General features: G+C 33.9%; 1 protein-coding gene across 10 annotated transcripts in view; it reads right to left on the bottom strand.

Moving 5' to 3' along the window:
• Kdm6a (lysine demethylase 6A) overlaps nt 1-14,088 on the bottom strand; it is a 145,450-nt gene that overhangs the window by 24,059 nt on the left and 107,303 nt on the right. For all 10 annotated transcript variants that reach the window (XM_057759296.1, XM_057759299.1, XM_057759297.1 and 7 more), the window contains 7 exons: nt 11,475-12,253; nt 8,091-8,220; nt 5,330-5,435; nt 4,534-4,739; nt 2,987-3,051; nt 2,837-2,911; nt 2,306-2,454 (listed from right to left, as the gene is read on the bottom strand). In XM_057759296.1, the coding sequence (XP_057615279.1) occupies nt 2,306-2,454; nt 2,837-2,911; nt 2,987-3,051; nt 4,534-4,739; nt 5,330-5,435; nt 8,091-8,220; nt 11,475-12,253 (1,510 nt within the window). The remainder of the gene's footprint in view (nt 1-2,305; nt 2,455-2,836; nt 2,912-2,986; nt 3,052-4,533; nt 4,740-5,329; nt 5,436-8,090; nt 8,221-11,474; nt 12,254-14,088) is intronic.

Raw genomic sequence — 14,088 nt, 5'->3', positions numbered from 1 at the left:
AAAACTGCTTTGAAATTGCTGTCTCTCAACCCAGACAGAATGAGTATGAAGAAATCAAGAGACAAAAAGTGCTGGTAAGGATATAGGAAAAGCGGAACCCTTATACACTTCTGATGGCAATGTAAACCAGTATGGCTACTATGGAAATCAGTATAGAGATTCCTCAAAAACTACAAGCACAACTTCTGTATCTTCAGGCTGTAATGTTCACACTGACTGCTGCACTATTTATACATGGAACCAGCCTAGATAAAAGAAATTTAAAGAAACCATACTACACCTACAGAACATGAATTTTACTCAGCTGTAAGAATGAAATTACCACACTCACAGGAAAATAGATGGAATTGGAGATTATGCTATGTGTGTGACATGAGCAGGTTTAAGAAAGACATGTATCACATTTTCTTTTGTGTATGGAATCTATTTTTAAATTAATATTAAAATGATTTAAAGAAGATAACAAAATGTTTTCTTTCTTTTTAAAAAAAGATTTATTTATTTATTTTGTTCACAGTGTTCTGTCTGCATATGTGCCTGCAGGCCAGAAGAGGGCACCAGATTTCATTACAGATGGTTTTGAGCCACTATGTGGTTGCTGGGAATTGACTCAGGACCTCTGGAAGAACAATCAGTGCTCTTAACCTCTGAGCCATCTCTCCAGCCCCAACAAAATGTTTTCTAATGCAGGTACTTAGCATCCCTCAGAGCCTTCTGATCGCCCCCAGAAAATAAAAATGTACAAATGGGGCATGGGAGTCCAGGGCCAGTGACATTGCTCAGCACATAAAAATGTTTGTTATTAATCAATCAGGACAACCAGAGTTCAGTCCTCTAGATCCACATGGTAAAAGGACAGAAACTGACTCTGGCAAGTTATTTCTGACTTCCACATGTATGCCATGGCACATATATGCAGGTTTGTGCAAGCATATGTGGACATACACAATAAATATAATAAAATATTTAAAAATATTCAGAACTATATAGGCACAAGCAACAAATATTCTCCATACTTATTCTTTCCTAAGATTTATAATGAAAAATTCTTTTCAATTAGGGCATATTATTTGCAGAAAATAATTCAAACTGGATGGTTTTTAAAACAGAATCAATCTGATACTAAAGACAGAAGAAAATAAGTGAGTTCAAATAGCTTGCCCAATATTTATATTGCTGTCTAACGATGGAACAGAAAGTAGAATATGGTTCTCTTGCCATTGATGCCAGAATTTTTTGTCCTTTATCAAACTATAAAATGACACGAGAATAAAACTGCAATAAATGGTTTTAATACATAAGATTCCCCTGGAAAACAATTTGTATTGTTTGTTGGTTTAATAATACTCATTCTTAGATCTTACAACTCCAAAGATGGAATACATAGTCTACAAATGAGACTTGTCTGGACAGTCAGAGATAGCAACCAATGATCTCTATTAGTCAAAAGCAACATGGTTCTACTTTGAAATAATTCTTAAGCTATGATTCATTAAGGTGACAAAGAAAAAAAAGCAGTTTGGATTTTAAGATAGGTTTACTTCAAGTAAAAGACTGAAAATACATGACAGAGATATGCAACCTATAGGTACTTTATTTCTTATCAGTAACTGTACTAATTCATTGATGCTAGGATTATAGTGATTGCTAAATATTTCAAAATATTACTCGGAAGTTTCATGTCAATCTATGGGTCCCGAAGAAGAAAATACATTAGTGATAGATTGAAACATGAAAGCTGAAAATTAAACCACTTGACATGAATGAAACAATTCAAAGAAAGAATATGACTTGCAAAAGTACACAGTGTAACTGGTGGCAAAGTCCACATGATGAGTCTAGTAATTGTTCCATATTAAATGCTTTTGAAACTATCATTTGCAACCTAACCAGAGGATTGTAATCACAGCTTTTTTTAGTTTTCTTTTTAAAACTAAACAGAAAGGAAAATGTATTTTTCAAGTGAGGCTGTTGTCACATACATGACATGTACTAGGCCATGATATAAAGTAAGACATTCTATTATGACTGTGATTTTAAAAATTGTTACAAAACACTGTACACATGCCATTCTTAGAAGTATGCAGAAACAACAGTTGTCGGACTACAGGGTGCCCTAATGAACTTTTAAGAACAAAATATTAATAGCAGATTTGAAAGATATCAAAGGGAAAAAAATCTTGACCTAAGTCCTGTTAAAAGCATCAAATCTTATAAGAATAATCCTTTTTAGTTCTATTCATTTTAAACAGAAAGATTCTGATTCTCTGCATATGCATCATCTTTTATGATATATTAAGTTTACCTGGTGTTCTGCTTCCTGGAACTTTCATATATAGTTGAACTGTGTTCATGCCCAGTATAGTATGACCAACATGGCTTAGAAGATTTCCTGCTGATACGACACGCACAAAAGCAGGAAGTTTAGTCAGCTCATGTAACTGCAGCTTCCACCTATAAAGAAAAAAAAAAAAAGAGTAATGCCTTGCTTTATGTTCCAATGAGAAAAAAAATCTATAAACATTTTGCTTTCAAATAAGAAATAATGGAATATCTAAATTAACCTACCAATGAAAAATAGCATTAAAATTATAGACCTAGAACATAATAAAAAATTACCTACCATAAAGTTAGGGTATCAGTGGGAAAAGAAGGATATAACAGTCTTAAATTAAAAAAATAATTTAACTGTAAAGTCTAGTAAAATTATTTAGTTTATTTTACATCGATTTATAAAAAAATGATAAGGAATAAAACAGAAGAGATTGTAAACAATTCTGAACCAGAGCAAGGACACGTCTTTGCATCAGTTCACAGAACTATCACAAGGACTTACTTTTTGTCATCAGACAGGTCAATGTTGGTCCCAAACTTAATGGTTTTAAAGGGTCCTTTTCTCCTTTTCCCAGAACTTAAAAAGAAAGAAGCAAAATTACAAGTGCATCTTTTAAACAGAAATATTAAGTAGAAATGAAAAATGACTTACTTATCTGATGATGTAGATTCATTATCAGAATGGTCTTTATGGTGACTTCTTTTCTCATTTTCTTCCTAAAAATTAGTAAAAGGCATTTTAGCTTAGTATTCCACATATCTGGTGAATCTTTCCCCATGCTACTAAATGACAGATTCTCACAGTAGCTCTATTTGCAAGGAGAGAAAACTGATGTAATTCAATGTAACTCAATGCAATTTGCAGGACAGGTTTTAGTTTATAGAAAGGGACAGTGGAAGTGGCTAGTGTATGTCAACTTGACAGAAGGTAGAATTATCTAAAAGGAGGGAACCTCAACTGAGAAAATGTTTCTGTAAGATTCCTTAAAGCTGTGGGGCATTTTCTTAATTAGTGACTGATGGGGTAGGGCCTAACTCATTGCGAGTTGTGCCATCCTAAGCTGGTGGTCCTGGGTTGTATAAGAAAGCAGGCTGAGCAAGCCAGGGAGAAGCAGGTCAGTAAGCAGCACCACTTCATGGCCTCTGCACCAGCTCTTGCCTCGAGGTTCCTGCCTGACTTCCTTTGATGATATAGTAAGTCAAATAAACCCTTTCCTCTGCAAGTTGCTTCGGTCATGGTGTTTCAATTCAGCAACAAAAACTCTACTTAAGACAGTAACCCAAATATATAATTTCATGTAAAAAGGTTGTCTGGACTAAAAATGTGAACTCAGAGAAACATTTTAAATATTTTTAAAGAGATAAGCAAATCTAGTAAACTAAATTAAATTTCCTGTGCAAAAGATGTGAACAAACAACTCAGCACAAGACAGTATTAGAGTAATATTTCAAACTCACTTCTGTGGATGTTTTATCTCCAGTTTGTGGGAGGACTCATAAATCTCTCATTATGATACATGATTTTAGTAATGTTTCAAAGATATAACAACTATATGGAGCTTTTAATAATAATTTTGATTAGTTTTAAATTTCAGATTTTAAAATTTCTATATATGTTGAAATGATTCCTCTCAATTTATACCTCTTCTTCAGTATTCTTATATGAACTAAGACTGGAAGGAAGAACACAAATACTTCCCGAAAGAGTTGTCTACCTGATCTGGCAGAAGAAAAGAATAAATGCAAGTACAAAAGATGAGAAATACTTCAAACATAAAGCAAATTCAAGACAGGTCTAAACTTCAAGTCAGTGATTCTCAATAAGGAACTTTGTCTTCCAAAAAATATGACATAGCTCTAAGTGTTTTTGAAAAGACAGACACAGATGTTGCTAAATATTTTATAACACACACAACAGCCGCCACAAACGAAGAAATAATTCAACTCAAATTGTCAATAGCAGTTTTCCCCGCTTTAAGTATAAATGTCCCAGATAACCTGAAAAACATCTTACTAGGCAGTAATTCCCTCTCTGAACAATACTTACTGAATCAACTCACAGGTTTGTTTAAAGTAAACTGGGTAGCACTTATTATGTTTTATGTAACATAATATAATCTGATGACATCTACTTTCAAAACTTCAAAATGAAATAATTTTAAAATATCTAAAAATAATCTCCAGGAAGCAAACACTTACTCTCAATGATTCTTGGAATGAGGATGCTTGGTACTGAGCATATTTAGCAATTGTAGTATGAGATCTATTACTTTCACAATGCCAGATTTTCTTGGTTCCAGTAGGGTCCCAGTTTTCATCAGCTGGTTGTAACAACTGTGTTCTCACTTCTACCATATGTTCATTGTTAGCTTCCACCAAAGTTTTAGTAGAGAAAAGTCCCAGGTCTTTATTACAAGTAAGCCATAAATAAATAAGTCAACAAAAGCAAAGCAAAAATGCATCCAACAAGTTCTCCCGCCCCTCACCGTTTTTTTAAAAGAGAAAGCATTTTATAGTAATATATCCAAGTTCCCCTAAAAACTGACTAGGTCATCTATACACTCTGAAGGCCTAGGTATTCCCAATGCTCATGGTATTCCAACAAAGAAAGAGTCAAGAGTCCAATGGTCAAATTTTTCATGTACTTAATCTGTGTGGGCACTAGCAAATACCAATGGGGTTATAGTACAGTATTTGAAGAGTATACTAAATTTCACTTACATTTTATATTCAAAATTTTCCTAGTAGTAAACATAAGCCACTATTATAAAACTTGATAAAAGTAAAAGCTAAATTAAAAAAAATTGCCAGCAACTAACATCATCACCATTATGCACTCAAATCATGAACCTCAAGTAAAATTAATCATGATCCTCCATCCATATTAGAATAAAAATGTGTATGTGAATGGTAGTGGGTGCTAACGATACTCTCTACTAGTGCTTTCAAAGGTTAAAAGACAGCATGCATAGAAAATATTTTTTCTTAAGCGTACCTAATTTAAGAGCTCCAGCAAGGCCACGTATTACTGTAACAGGGTTGTTTGGATTTGTACAAAATTGATGTAATGGAGGAAAGAAAGCATCACGTTTATTTTCCAACTGTAAAATTAAAATATGTGGTTATATCTCAGGAAAACACAGCTTTTAACTTAAATATTATGTCTCAGATTCACTGCCTATCAATCTATTCTATTTCATGCATTTATATTTCTTTTCTATTTTCTAGTACTTTTGCATTTGGTTTTAATTATGACTAGATAGTAAGTAACCACATATATTTTTGTGTACTACATGCTGAACAAATTATGCAGCAGACATTACATTTAAATTTCAAAACCAAAGTGCTTTAACTACAATTGAACCTTAAAAAGGAAGAAAAACAAGGAGCAAGAGTGGGTAGGTAGGGAGATTGGTTCAGCCTCCATTAAGGCCTTCAGTCCAGCATCCCTGAGAGCAAGAAATCAAAGTATGAGTTGGGTTGTAGGTTCATGATAGTGTTTCTGACATCCAGGGGGCTCTAGGTTTTATCTTCAATACTGCCCTTATTGAAAAACCAAAAAGTAAAAGAGTTAAAAGATCCTATATAGAAGCTGAGAGTGGTGGCAGTCATCTTCAATCCCAGTACCCAGGAGTCAGAAATAGGCATGTCTCTAAGTTCGAGATCAGTTAAAGTGATAGAGTCCCTTTGACCAAAAATAAAATTGTTTTTGTTTGGAGATATGGCTCAGTCATTATGAGCACTTATTGCTCTTGCAGAAAAAGGACCTGACCTTGATTCCCAGACCTATGGCTCACCTGTAACTCCAGCTCCTGGGGACACCTACACTTACATGTAATCACCTATACTCACTTAATCTTTCATTCACATAATTAAAAATAAGAAAAATGAATCTTAAAAAGATTCTGTATGATTTCATACATTCTTATGTAACATTACTCATAAACTTAGGTAAATAATTTATCAGGCAAGATTGGAAGCTTGCTAAAGGATAGAATGTGAAGCTCAATGGTAGACTACTTAAAAAGCCTAGGATCATCCCTAGCAGGAGGAAAACAGGCAACAAATGAAACAATTACTGAGAAAAGAGACAGAGTTTGGTGGTACAATAGTTGCATTAGTATGTCAACATACTAACACTAGCACCACTACCCAAGTTAATCGACTGATCGATTATCCTGTCATGTGGATTAACCTTGAGGTCATGATAAATGAAATAAGTTAGTCATAGAAAAAATAGTGGTTCCACTATATAAAGTAGTGAAATGTATGAAAACAGAATTGTGACAGCCAGGACTTAAGGAAAAGAGGATGTTCCATGGTTAGACACTGGCCAGAAAATAAATTCTCAAGAGAGGTTATACAACAACATGAGTGTGTTTAACACTACTTAACTATATACTCAGTTAGGGAAGAGATGGTGAATTTTGTCATGCTTTAAAAACTCAGAAGAAAAAATCAAAATTTCTCGAACAAATTCAAGAATCATTTTCACAGATGTATGGCCATTTAAACTATATCACTATAACTTTGTGTATTTAATTTTTTTCTTTCACATGGGAAGGTAGTAGGAAGATATTAATACAGTAGCAGCAGGACTTATTTGTGAAAAACACAATTGAGAATTGCTTTTATAGCTGGGCAGTAGTGGCTCATGCCTTTAATTTTAGAACTCAGGAGGCAGAGGCAGGCGCATCTCTGTGAGTTCTAGGCCAGCCTGGTCTACAGAGCTAGTTCCGGAGCAGCCAGGGCTGTTAAAGTGAAAACCTGTCTCATAAAACAAACAAAAATACCAAAAAACAAACAAACAAAAAGAAAGAAAGAGAGCAAGAGAAAAAATATCTATGAAAAAACTGATAGTTTTAAATATGATAAATAGCTTACAAAGATTTTGGGTGACACATATTTACCTATTATATATTTTTTAAATCTAGGCATGCTGGTTTTAAAAATCAATTTTTATTTCATGTATATGAGTGTTTTGCCTGTGTATATAGATACCATGTGAATGACTGGTACCATGGAGGTCAGAATAGGGTATCAGGTCTCCTGTGAGTTATGGGTGGTTGAAACATCATGTAGGTATAGGTGACGGAACCTGGGCCTTCTGGAAGAGTAACAAGTGCTTTTAACTGCTGAGCCATTTCTCCAGCTCCAATGACCACATTCTTAAAATGGCTACTTTTTTTTTTTTTTTTGCTTTGTTTAATTTGAAGGTATTTCTTTCAGCATATGTATGAAACAGAATGAATGCTAAGGTCCAGCAATTAGTAGATTTAAAACCCAGTTTACAAAAAAAAAAAAAAGCTAAATTTCCAAGTAGCTTTGGTTTAATACTGCTCAAAATTAAGGCAGAGAAAGTATTTTCCCCTTATTCTAGTCCAGCCTATAGTCAGAGAGGAACAATGGGCATATAGTAGCAATTCTATAGAGTACTTGACCAGAATATGCAAGGCCCTGGGTTTAGTTTTCAGCACAGCAAAAACAAAAACAAAAAAAAAAACAAAAAAAAAAAAAAAAAAAAAAAGCAAGAAACTAAATTTTCTAATATAATCATAGTTAATAGCTGAGCAGGTATTTGCGAAATAGCATAAAATCTTTTTCAATACATCTTTTATGTTGTTGCTTAATAGTCACACTGCTGCCAATAACTGTAATATTTGCTAAAGAGTATCCATGATAACCTAAAAGATTTTTATAAGAGACAACTAAAAGTAAACATTGGTTTGGCTGAAATTTAGTCAATTCAGACTCACATAAATACTAGGAGTAGGTGGATTCAACTTGTCCTTTGGCAAGGGAGGGTATGGTGAAGATGGTGGTCTTGGAGGTGGACATTTATCCAACAAAATGCTACTGTTAGACAGGCCATTTTTACCTAGATTCCTTTAAAAATAACAAAAAGGAGAAAAAAAATCAGCTTTACATTTACACAGAAGGCAAAAAAATTCTGAACTAACTTCTAATTAAATGAATAGGCATTTTTATAAATCCATGAATTTTGGATCCAGTGGGAACAAGAAAAATTATTTCTGCAAATACTTATTTTGATTCCTATATCTTACACTGAAGTAAAATAAACACACATATGGAACATAGAAAACATTCCTTATTTTGTTTGTGATTTCTTTATCTAAATACAAGAATAAGTTGTAATTTCCTTTCTATCATCAGAATCTTTCCCATTCAAGGTTAATATAGCACAACCAAGAAAAAGTCCCAATAGGTCATATTAATTAGTTTCTTACTGTGCTTCAAAAATTATCTGCCTGTTAAAAGCAAGTCTTAAAAGCAAGTCTGAAACAGACAGAAATTTCTCTAAAACAGATGCATACAGTCATCTATATAAGATACTATAAACATTTCCTACTTAACTACACTCATCAATCTTAGTATATACTTAGATACCAGGTATTCACATCATCTTCTGAACACTACTTTAGAACACCTTAAGCCGAAATAATGAAACTTCATCTTAATAATCCAAAGTGGACAGAAAAGTAGAAAGCAAAGTTTTGAAATAAGATGGCGACAGAGAAGATTCAAAAAACACATCATTTTAAATAGTTTTCTCCCATTTTGGAACAACCATACTTAGTAGAGAAATTATGGTAAAGTGTTCTGTGAGTAAACCAAATATTCTTCAAATCTTCTCTAAAAAGCTCCTAAACCATAGATCCCAGGTCTCCTAATGCCATGCCTGTGTGACTTTCTGGGAGCCTTATGCCAGTACAGGCTACTATCAATCTAATACCCCCTTAGTTGTAAACAAAATTTCTTTTCTTTAAGCTTCAGAAGATTGATCTCCAAAATAAAGAAGTGACTTCCTATATCATCATTTACAAACTCATGCCGAGATTGATTGAAATAGCCCAGTGTTTTGGTGTATCTAGCTACTTATAACACAAAATATCTATAATGAGACAAAATTGTTTTTATAAATTAAGTTTAATACAAAACTATTAGAATATACTCAAGTGAATGTCCTAATGTCCCCATCAGCAACAAAAAATGAGATAAAAGGGCATCATCCTTAACACACTAAAAAATTACAATCAACTAGGTACCCCATAGCATAAAATTTTATTAACAAAAACTGTTCTTTCATATTGCTCATAACTTGTGGGCCATAACATAGCTCCAGAATCCCCCCCCCCCCCCCCCCCCCCCGCGCCCTTAAATGACATCTCAGTTTCTTATTTTGTTGCTGTTGTTAAAACAAATGTCCTGAGTGTCTGGAGAGAGTGGACAAGCCCCTGCTTTAGCAGAGTAGAAAGAGAACTAGAAAAGAAGAGCAGAGAGCAGATCAGTCAAGGGAGAGGCAGACAGAAGTTAAGCATACTGGAAAGGCATCAAGGTATTTTGTCTCCAGTCAGCTATGGCTATTGAACTGGACACTTAAAGGGGTTCAATGTTGAAGTGAATGATAGTAACTTGTAGACAAAAAGATTAATGCCTCTAAATTCAAAATTTCTAAAAAACGAATTTTAGATGTTCAGGAACCCTACTATATGATTTAATTTTTTTTTTAATTTAGAGATCTAATGTGTTAAACACTGACATGAAAAAAAAATCACATTAAGTTAGGACTGGTCAAGTGTGGTGAAGCACACCTTTTTAGGTGGCAGAGGCAAGGCATCCTGGTCTTCAGAGAGAGTTCAAGGCCAGAGAGAGCGTGCTCATGTCTCCCCTACCCCCGCCTCCCCACCAAAAACAGTTAAGATTAGTGACAGTATCTGTCATGTTGTAGGCCACTCAGGAAAATGATACCAGCAAGATGGCTTAAACAAAGAAAATAATAAGAAATATAAAAGTAACCACCTGATAGTTAAAAAACTGACAGAAAATAATGACAATCAATGCATGATAAAACACAGGCCAGAAAACATTTAAACACTTCAACTCAAATATTTTTTTTAAAAAAATTTAGTATATTAAAGTTCCAGTGTCACAATTAAAGTGATAAATTAAGATTAAAATTTATTTTAAACGAAATTCTTCCCAATAAGTAGCAAATTTACTTTAAACTAATTCTTCCCCATAAGTTACCCATAAGCAACAAATTCTACAAAATAAAATTCAATTTTATATAAACAATTCACTAGTGACAAACACTTAATGGTAGATCCAAGATACAGTATAATAAAACAATCTAAACAGCAGAAAAGATAATGACACTTTTAGATAATAAATAAGACACACTAGTACTGGCAGTTAAATGGGAATTGTTTCAAATTTTAAAATAAAATTGTTATATTAAGTGGCCAATGTCAACAGACTCAATGCTTATATTTTCTATTTACAGAATGCTTATTTTCTGTTTTTTGATTAAACTTGCAACCAAATGAAGACCCTTTAAAAACCTACATCACTGCCTCAACTTAAAATTTAATGTAGTAGAAAAGTATGCAGAATTCCTTCTTGTGATTACTCCAAACAGTGTTAACAGTCAAGATTTATTCATACACAGGGGATGACAAACAAAAGTCAAGGAGAAAACTTAAACGTGCTATGCACAATGAAAAGACCATTAAGACTCTCTATCTCCAAATACTACAGAAAGATGGTGCTAGCCAATCAAGACTGATCCTTTGATGATGAGGACTTTTTCCCCCTTTAGGAGACTAATTTTCCTCTAAGTTTGAAGGTTTAGCCTTCCAAAACTAACATGAATATTCTTTTCCTTTCATGAATGGCTAGCAGGCCGCCCTAATCTCTATTGCTCCTTACTTCTTCCTATTTCCTTTATAACTTCTTCTAGAGTCATATGAAGTGTAAACCAGAGACTAACCTTGATGATTGCTGAGGTCTACCTCTAGTCTAACATTTAATGGACTCTGTTCAAAACTAAAATAAACAATAGGCTCTTCAAGGCCTTGATTTTTAGTCAAATGTGATTTAATTGAGTCTCATTTCCATCCCCAGAGCAGACAATAACACTGAAACCAGCAACTGTAGTAACCAGTAGAGGGCAGTAATAGCACGTTCAGACACACCCTCTCAGATTAAGTTACAGAAGTTTCATTCAAACCATTACCAACCTTCCAAACTTTTACTTTGGATGACTGATTACACTATCTTTTATTTCCCAGATAAATTGTCAAACATTTTCACTCTGTGATTAACTTTCCCACACTAACCTGCAAGCTTTCAGAACTTCTGCTGAGCTGGGATATATGGACACAGACATTGATGGTATGATCTGAGGACTAGGTTTGTGGCTAACTAGAAGCAGATCTGTTTTAATGGGGCTCTGAGATTCTTCCATTCCTTCTCCATTAATTGTGTGCAGCCCACTGTGAGGGCTGTTAAGGCTGGTAACACTGTTTGTGGTTGTCTGCTCGGTGGATTTAGGAGAAGGTGTTGCTGTGGAAATGGCTGAAGATGGTGAAGAGGCAACAGAATTATCAGTCTTTGTATGGACAGTAGGGTGGATGTTATTGACTTTGTCACAGGTTCCAGGACCCACATTGTTATTAGCTTTTCCCATCAACAAGGCAGAGAGCTGAGGATTGTCTGAACTTAGTAAACCTGGTGACTTAGAATCTCCATGGCTAGGACTGCAAACAGCATCTGCCATCACCTGATGGACATGATTAGGAAGTCCCTCAACACTGGCAGTGCTGTTAGGTGTCTCTCCAGTATGCCTGCTTGTTTCAGGCACGGTCAATGTGTTTCCTGAAGGCTTGCTCTCTTTGGTTAAGGTAATGCCTTGTTGTCCACCTGAGGTAGCAGTGTGAGAGGAGAGGTGATTGAGAGCAGCCCCCTGTGTTACTGAATTGCTAGGCAGGGTGGGATGTCCATTCTGATTCTGAATACCAGAGCCAGCTGCCTGGAGATGCTGGGAAGGCCCAGTGGAAGAGAGAGGTCGTTCATCATTAGGACCTGCCAAATGTGAACTCTGACCTTTGTGAAGCCCCTAAAAAGAAAAATAGACAGTTTAAATCTTATGTTAAACTCAGAGCATACACAGAATTCTAAGTATTATAGGTAAAAGTCACTAAGGAAAATTATCTGTATAATTTGACACAGTTCCTAAAGTTATCAAAAAAGTACTTACAGTTAGCGAAAAGAATTTCCCTAATTAGTATGGCATACATTAGTTTACAGAAAGCACTAGGAATGCTAACTTAAGTTTTAAAACATGTACTTTCATTCTTAAGATCAAACATGGACAGATATACAATATCATTAATAATTAAACAAGAAATATGACAAACCAACTAATGGGTCTGTGATCTATTAAGAGATTAATTCTATAGAAAGCAAATTTATTTTGGCTTCAAAGTTACCATATATTTAAAGTTACTGTAAATATAGTCCTCTCTAATGCAACTAATGTTAAAGCACCTATCCTCTAGAGCAAAGCTACTAAAATAGTTTAAAGACACTATTAAAAAGTTCTTACCCACTCAACCTATGTATTTTTTTTTTTTTTAAAAATCATATGTCTAAGCCAATTACTTAGAGATAAGCTGCAATTTTCATGAACTTTGTTAAACCCTTTGGGAAATATCTGCCAGGGTAGTATACTAGAGTTAATAAAAGTGTTAAGTACTGAAGAAGATCACTTAATACACCTAGTGGAATTTTTATCTTATAAGATAAATGAGATTAAGATGTTTAATTTTTACCTGAAAATTTCCCCCAGTATCACAATTTTCATTTTACTTTACTGACAAAAAAATTAAATGGAAATGCTAATTTCTCAGCCACACAATTAACACTGGAATTGGGAAACAATAATTTCATAGTTTCAAAATTGTTATAATTTCAAATAAAAACAGTATGTGTGGGACTCATTCAATTATAAGTATATATTTCATCTTACATCCCTAGTAACTGAACAAAGAAATTTAGGACTATATTGTGACTTGAGAATGACTTTAATAGCAGAGTTGAGAGGTTTTTTGACAGGTAACATTTAACCTGGCAATAATAAGCCATCAAGGAATAAAAATTAGCTGACTATTGATACATTAAATAGTAAATTTAATCCCTAGTAAAAATAAGCAACCATAACCCTGAAATCAGCTTAAAATATGAAAATGTAATGTCTGTATTAAAGAATTTTACAAAAACACAAAACCCAGTAACATTACAAGTTGAATATAGTTTAGTATATGGAAGAGTATAATTAGATTATCAAGTAAGCAACTACAAGTTCAGTAATAATATCAGTTAAAATATGAATCATAGAGCTGAGTGTGGAAGCCACATTTTTAGTCCCAGTACACAGTAGGGAGACACAGGATGATCAAGTGTTCAGTCATCCCAAGATAGCTGGAGGCCAGCCTAAGCTGGAGTATATGACATCTTGTCTAACAAAAAAGCAAAACAAAACAAAAAGGTTAAAACCTTTAAGTTATATAGGAAAATTCTCATTAAAAAGAAGTTACAAATATTTCAATAACTAAACTACCCAAGAAAGTCTTAGATGAACCAAATTTCTATTTAGTATTTGTCAGAGGCTTCTCAACAAATACACTATTATAAAGTACAAACGTAACAAAAATATTTAATCATCTCTCTGTACATCAAGGCATTTTAAATTACAAATTCAGAAAATGTTTATATAATGAATTTTTTAAAGCCTGCCTAATTAGAATCTATCATACTAACATCAGAGGCTCAAGCTCTCCAGCTACAGTATTATAAAGCAACTCCAGGAGAGAAACTTTTGACCTGGAATTAGTTCAACATTTTTAGACAGTTTTCTTACTTCATTACAACTATACTGTAAGGCTCCTGCAG

This window comes from Chionomys nivalis, chromosome X, assembly GCF_950005125.1.
Source record: "Chionomys nivalis chromosome X, mChiNiv1.1, whole genome shotgun sequence".
In the NCBI taxonomy this organism is placed as follows: domain Eukaryota; kingdom Metazoa; phylum Chordata; class Mammalia; order Rodentia; family Cricetidae; genus Chionomys; species Chionomys nivalis.
The sequence above is the reverse complement of the archived record's forward strand: the minus strand, read 5'-3'. Positions and strand labels throughout refer to the sequence as shown.